Below are 7,094 nucleotides of genomic sequence, written 5' to 3' on the forward strand. Positions count from 1 at the left end.
CCAGGCAGGGGCTTTCATCCTCTAGAAGATCTCCAGGGCTAAGACAGCTCTGAAACTCTCCTGCGTTTAAAGATAAAGCCCTTTGCATCTACTGTTCTCACTGCCACGGGGTCACATCTGCTTTGACTGTTCACAAGAATCTAGGAGAGTGGTCGGCGCAGAGGCAGCTTAAATTAGTCAAGTAAAAACATGCAACGTACGTTAACCCCTCCTAACTAAGCAACTCATTGATCCAATGAAGGCCTGAGCTCAAATGGACTGAAACCCAGAAGAGACTTAAGATTCAGGACAGCAGTTCCAGAACAATGCTCTGGAAGCAGGCTCCAAGTATGGCTACAACTAAGAAAACCATTCAGTTCACCTTACTAGATGCTGAAATGCAAGTTTTATCAGAAAGGCATTCTGTTAGAACTTATATTTTTTCTGCCACAACCTTCTATTTTATTGAAAGATGTCTGTAAAGGTTACAGCATGGTTAGAAGTGTTCAGTTCAATGTATACTGTTATAATCCAGTTTTAAATTCATACATTTCAACAATGAAACACGAAAGATGTTCTAGGTTTTCAAGTTCTCATGATGATCAAGGTAGAGTGTTGGTATTACAGTACATGGTGCAACCTGCAGTTCAGTCCCAAAACACATACACTCATGTCAAAGGTACAGCAGATTTCCAACACGGATCTGAGGAATGACGGGTTTCGCTTTTGAAAGGTTATAGTGAAAAGTGGTCTTCCTATACAAAAAAAAAGGAGAAAAGAAAACCTAAATACTGACTTCGAAAGGGTTGTGCCAAAGTGATAGTACACTTCACGGACCATGGAATAGAAACGATAATGAAGTCTGCCAAGAGATTCTTTTTATAACTGCGTCCTTAGAAAAATGATAAAAGCTCTTTGTTCCCCCCCTGCCACGTATGAAGTGCACATTCTGTTAAAATAAGGTACCAGCAGCCCTCGCCATGTGCCAGGTACGAACCAGTCCAGTCAGTGAGAAGCCTGGGGCTTCACCAGCTCGTAGCGGCCAACCTGCCCTTCCTGGAAAAGCTGCCCGATCAGCTGTTCCTTCTGCACCTTCCTGCTGACAACGAGGAAGCGCTGCATGGCCTGGCCGTAGGACTTGCTGCGCAGCCCATACTTCTGGGCCATCTGGTGGATCTGCTTGCGCTCCTCGTTGTTCAGCTCCGAGGAGAACCGCAGGTCGTCCTGCCTGTCCGAGCTGGCGTAGTTGCGGATGATCTCCTCGATGTCCCTCTTGTTCAGCTGGTTCCCGCCCCTGTCCACGTCCAGCCCGAGGCCCTCCCTCGTGAACTGCTCCTTCACCTTGATGGGCTCCGTGATGCCCTCGCCCTCCCGGCCCAGCCCGCCCCCCTTCCAGCCCATCTTGCGCAGCAGCTGGTTCCCGATGTTGTCCTCCTTGATCTCCTGCTTCTGCGCCTCCTCCCCGGACAGGCGCAGGATCTGCTTGCGGGAGATGGCGTCCTCGTTGCCCTCCTTCCTGAGGTTCGACTTCACCACGGCCTGCGTCTGCCTCAGCTTGGCCAGGGCCTCCTCCGCCGCGATGTGCTTCACGGCCTTCTTGGGCCCGATCCCCGCCGCCACGAACTGGCCCTCCAGGTACACCTCGCACTTCCAGCGGTGGTCCGCCAGCACCACGAACTTGTAGTCGGCGCTCACCTTGTTGAACTGCGCCGTGTCGTTGAGGATGCAGATGGCGTTGTCCGAGTTCTCCAGAATGACCAGCTCACTCAGGTGCTTCCTCCTGCCGTGCTGGCCGAAACGGCCGCCCGGGAACTCGGAGCCGTGGTTCCCCTGGGGGAACTGCTGCTGCTGCTGGCGGCTGGCCTGGTTGAGCCGCAGCTTGCGCAGGGCCTCCTCCGCCGCCGCGTGCTTCGAGGTCTTCTTGTTGCCGGCCGCCTGCGCCACGAGCTCGTCCTGCAGGTAGACGCTGCACTGCCAGGAGCTCGTGTTGGGGATCACCTCGAACTTGTAGTCGATCTTCATCCGGTTGAAGGCGGCCGAGTTGTTGAGGATGCAGATGGCGTCGTGCGCGTTCTCCACGATCACGAACTCGGTCCAGTGCTTCCGCGGGTCCGGCTCGTACTGGCCCCTCGAACTCGGCGGAGGCGTGTCCTCCGGGTTGCACAGCGCCGGTGGAAAGTGGGGAGTCGGCAAGTGCCGCTGGCAGACCACGAGGTCGCTGACGTAAGTGCGCCTGAACTTGCGCTGGATGACCCTCACCTCCACAGGCCTCAGGAAGAGTTTGACCGCCTGCTCGGAGGCCCGGTCCCTGGCTCCGTTCTTGCTCCCAGAGTACCCAGTGGCTAAATAAACACGTTTGCACCTCAGTTCACAAGCGTACCCATCGGAGGGCACCTTCCTGTTTTTCGGCAGGTCGCCCGGTGCAATCTCCTTGAGGTTCACGTAGATGTACTCCGGGTTGGTTTTGCAAGCTTGGATGCTGCGGCTCAGTATGAAGTTATAGTTCGGCGTGTCTGGGCCGCTCATCGACGTGGGGTCCTTGTAAGTGGCGGCCATCGCCGACGCCACTCTGGCGACCAGCTTCTGCGTCTTCTCGAGGGCAGACGCCAGGTCGCCGCTCTGGTGAGCAAGGCTGCCGTCGCCCGGGGAGTCGGCCGCCCTGGCCGCCGCCGCGCTGTCCTGATTCCCGAACCCCAGGCCCCTGCGAGAGTCCCGGCTGCCCGCCGGACCGCCGGCCTCCGCCGACTCGGACCCGGAGCCCCGGGAAGCCTCCGGCCACCTGGAGCGGTGCGCCTCGAGCTTGGCACAGTAGTCCTGCTGCGTTTTCAGCATGAAGCCCGCGGAGCCGCTTCGGCTCCCGAAACCCAGGCCGCAGGCGTTCGACCCCACGTCCTTGTCATCCCCATCAGCCCACGCGTCGAAAACATAGGGCTTGGCATTCTGGAAAGAGGGGCCCTGCCTGCCGTGGGCTGGGCGGCTGCTGTTCGATTCTGGCGAGTGCTCGAAGTCCGTCTGTCCGGGACTGTCCCGCTCCCCCTTCCTGCTCTGCTTCTCCTCCGTACCGCTGCTGCTGACAAAGTGCACGGGCTCAAAGCGGGGTCTGGGGCCAAACTTGGACACGGGCAGCTTCTTCACCGGCGCCTCTTCTGCAGAGAGCAGGAAAGGAACACATCAGAGTTGTTCGGCTAATGCAAAGAGTTCTGCTGCAGCAGCCAACTCTCATACCTGGTATCATAATAATAATAATAATAATAATAATAAAGTTAAAACAACAAAGAGGAACAAAGAGAGAAATTTAGCACGAAAAACAGCAAGGTTTAGAATGCAGCAGAAGATACCGAGGGCCTGACAGACATCCGTAAAATACATTCTCACAATATAAAACAACATTTCCATATCTGCCATTAACAACTTAAAACGATGACGTCAAAAGTTATATCCATCCAAGACTGACTAAACCGATAAACAATGTTAATTTCTATAAATGCTATTCCGGCCATAAAAGGAATACTTCTCTGAATACCATGTAGTATTCGTGTAACTTGAAGCATCTCCAAAGAGGAGAAGTGGAACAAAAAAAAAAAAAAAAAAACTTTTCCTGCTCCGTATTTGTGTCGGTACTCACTGTCATCTGATGAGCTCGGCCTCTTCTTCTTTTCAGCACCAGGGACCAGCTCAAAGGAGGGCACCTCCCCTATGTCGATGCCCTCGGCCATGCTCTGGACCTTCTGCATCAGCTCGGGGCCATACCTGCACACAGACATCATGCCTTACCATCTCCACCCGGACAGGACACACCTCACAGTAACAGCACGCAGGCAGGCGGGTCAGTATGTGCAGGCTGCAAAGGGAAGGGCACGGAACGGTGTACTCCTTTTCCTTTCGGCAGGGAACAAACCTTTACCTGTTCCCCAGCGGTGCTAACCCTTACATCACACACAAACCTGCTATCGGCAGAAAGCTTCTAGCCCCACCAAAATACAACAACTGTCATCGCGAAGATCAAAGGCTCTCCCCGAGGAGCAGTGGCGCACAAGAGCCAGAGTGCTTCTGTAGCCCAGGTCAGATCTACCCGCCGGTCCAGCCTGCGAGACTTAATACACAGACACCCCACTGCTAATACAGCAGCCTCACAGGCTGCAGAACAAACTGCTCGGGTCGCTGTCCCCCAGCTCCTAGGAATGTGAACGCAGACATACATGCGTTTCTTAAAAGTGTTTACACTCCCTTTCCTGGTGCATGAATAAATAAAATCAGCGCACACGCACACTACATTCAGCGCCTGCACAGAATCCCCATGGGTCAGTGTGAGGTCACGCCCCTTACCAACAGCACAAGAAACGTTTCTCAGGTCCGATTCAGGGTAACATCAGCTGCTGAAGACCCACAGAGTCCACCCTGTCCACCTCCCTGGGGGGGGGGCGGTACGATACTGGGCTCTTCCCAGTCCGCCCAGTGATTCCGGAGGAACCTGCACAGACGAGGCTCGTGCCGACGGAGCTATCCGACATCTGTCCGGCTCAGGCCCTTCCCTGGTCGTAGCGCGGGAGGGGGACGCGATCAGCCTTCCCATCGTCCCGAGACCTGACCTGCAAGAGGCCCGTGGGAACCCGGACCACCCTGCAGCCCCCACCCCGCCCGGCCGCCCGCCCATACAGCGCCCCTTGGCCCCCACACAGAGCCCAGTTCCTCCAGCCGGGCAGAACAACCTCCCCCAGGAAGGGGCTTCGCAGTCGGCGCAGTCGGGCTGACTGCCTCTCGTTTGTAAGCACTCTTTCAAGACTCAGCAGTGTCCCGCCCCTCATCCAAGCCCATGCATGTAAGTGCTTGGAGTCGGTCTGGCCATTCCCTATTCCTCCGCCTCCTCACAGCATGCCCGGGATTCTCCCTGCTCTGGAGTTCAGGAGCTGCTTTATCTTGAGCTCGTGTTCCTTCCTCTGGCCCCTGGGAGCCATGAGGTCTTCTGGTTACCTTACACCCGAGCCCTTACTGCTTTATGAATTCATGAGAAAACTAGGACAGGAGTTCGGATGTTTACCAACACCAGAGCCTTGAGCTGTAGCTCTCCTTTCTGTATCCCTGTATAATTGTGCCATTTCACCAGACGACCCTCCTTGCATGCGCAGTACAGCCGTCGCTAGGGCGCCGCACACTGCAACCAACTCGCTGCTTCCGCCTCCGTGATACAAGTGAAAAATAAACCCGGCGATGCGATGACCAGGCGCGGAGAAAATAGAGATGTATTTTTCTTTACACAGTCCCTCCAACCCGACAGCTTAAGGTTGAGGGGATCTCTAACAGTTCCTTTTTACTGCGTGGGAAACGGGATCAGACCCATGTGCAGCACGTGTACTTCCTCTGCTAGCATTTCTCCTCCTGTGCATCACAAGCTAAACCAGCAGAGACCCCCCCACCAAGGCCGGGGGTGAAGAGCGCTGCACTGGAGGGCTTATGAATAACGGATAGAAAAATTATGCCGAGAATGAGGTGATGAGCACTACGCTTAAGTGGTCAGGGGGAAGAAAAAGGCATCTGAAACTCAAGTGTCCTGCGCAGAATGCAGTACGGTCAAGGGACGTGCAACGTTACAGCGGCAGGGCTGCGCAGACCACCCACCACTGCAGAGAGTCCAACAGCACACAGGACAGCCCGTTCTCTTCTGAAACCACTTCAGCTGCGCGCACGCCTTTAACAGCAAACGCAACCGGCCTCGCCAAAAAAAAAAATCCCAGCTCCCGAAAAGCGCACCCCAGCCTTGCAGTGAGCAGACAGCCCCCCCCGCAACACCGGCCGGTTCCTGCGCTCCGGCTCCGCTCCCGGGCATCTCCGCGTCTCACTGCCTCCTGGGTCGTGCACAGCCTGAGCTCGTGTTTTGTTTACCTTACCTGCAGCCCATGAAGACGTGGTTTGCCCACACCATCGACAGCGCCAGCAGCTGGTCGACGCTGTTCCGCGCCCGGTACTCCTCGACATGCTTTGAAACAAACTGCCGCCGGACGACCCAGTGCTTGTCGCTCTCGTTGCCCTGCCTGTACTCTTCCAAATTCAAAGGGCTGGCTTTCCGCTTACGAGAAGCTTTCCTCACGGCCGCTTTGGAAGAAGCCATTTAAACTCGCTCTGGAAGCAGCATGGCCACTCCGCCGCGCAAGGCATCGTGGGAACGTCGCCGCGAAAAGAAACTAAATTACTTTTTACCCAAATTATTCGAAGAGCGCCCTTTCCGATACATATGTTCATATATGTATTTGATTCACGAACCGTAAAAATGATTATCTTGACAGATAAGTAAGCTGCGATTTGAGCGGCCTCGACTCTGCAGCGCGTCCGGCGAAGCGCGCCCCCTGGCGTTCGCCAAGCGGAACAACAGCGAGGATGCAGCGCTCGTTCTAGAAACTACTGCGAGGTGTTTGTCCGCCGTGCAGATCGCAACAGTCAATAAACTAAATTAAGCAGCGGGGAAACGTGTGGCACAGTCAGTATACGCTGCTTGGATATCTGCTTCTGTTTCCCTGCAATTCAATGTGATCGAGTCGTGCCGGACCTGCATCACTGTCGATGTGCATTGCAGTGAGATACTAAATAATCCCCCGTGTTCGTACTGCTTTAGCTCTGCAGCGCAGTAAAGGGTTTGAGACGCGGAAAGGGGTACAAGACCGTCAGTCGGTGAATACCTGCCTTGTCTTAACGAAGCGTTGCTGCCTGGTTTAGCCCTGCAGGTCGGGGGACAGCGGGCGCTCGTCCCGGGAGCCTCTGCTTCCAACACTGCGGCGCACTGGCCTCGCACACACCCACTCTCACACACTGACACCCTCACACACACACACGGACGGTGCTCCTCTCCGGCTCGCGAACCAGCGCCCGAGCAGCAGCCGCGCCGCTCGCGCAGACCTCTCGCGGCACGTCTCCCGTCACGAGCAGCAGAGCTGGGGGGCCTGGAGGGATCCGCCCCCACACTGGGCCGGGGAGGGCCGGGGACCCCCTCACGCCAGGGGCAGCCTGGCTGAGCGACAGAGGGGACGAATGTAGTTCACGCACATGACCTGGACCGGCCGGCTCTCGCACTGTGAAGGATGGATTTTGTGCCTTTGCAAAGGAAAGCACTTGACCCCCAGAGG

General features: G+C 55.8%; 1 protein-coding gene across 3 annotated transcripts; it reads right to left on the reverse strand.

Annotated features, from left to right (window-relative positions):
• Positions 1 to 412: 412 nt before the first annotated feature.
• nkrf (NFKB repressing factor) lies at positions 413 to 7,009 on the reverse strand. Of its 3 annotated transcripts, none has more exons than XM_015351574.2 (3): positions 6,655 to 7,009; positions 3,605 to 3,729; positions 413 to 3,125 (listed from the first exon to the last, which is right to left on the reverse strand). In XM_015351574.2, the coding sequence occupies exons 2-3, from the start codon at positions 3,711 to 3,713 to the stop codon at positions 985 to 987; spliced, it is 2,250 nt and encodes a 749-aa protein (XP_015207060.2). In that variant the 5' UTR covers positions 3,714 to 3,729; positions 6,655 to 7,009; the 3' UTR covers positions 413 to 984. The 3 variants fall into 3 exon arrangements, with proteins under 3 accessions (XP_015207060.2, XP_006632960.3, XP_069049869.1); XM_006632897.3 differs by lacking the exon at positions 6,655 to 7,009 and adding an exon at positions 5,865 to 6,617; XM_069193768.1 differs by lacking the exon at positions 6,655 to 7,009 and adding an exon at positions 4,306 to 4,611.
• Positions 7,010 to 7,094: the final 85 nt, after the last annotated feature.

The sequence above is a fragment of the Lepisosteus oculatus genome, chromosome 8 (assembly GCF_040954835.1).
Source record: "Lepisosteus oculatus isolate fLepOcu1 chromosome 8, fLepOcu1.hap2, whole genome shotgun sequence".
In the NCBI taxonomy this organism is placed as follows: domain Eukaryota; kingdom Metazoa; phylum Chordata; class Actinopteri; order Semionotiformes; family Lepisosteidae; genus Lepisosteus; species Lepisosteus oculatus.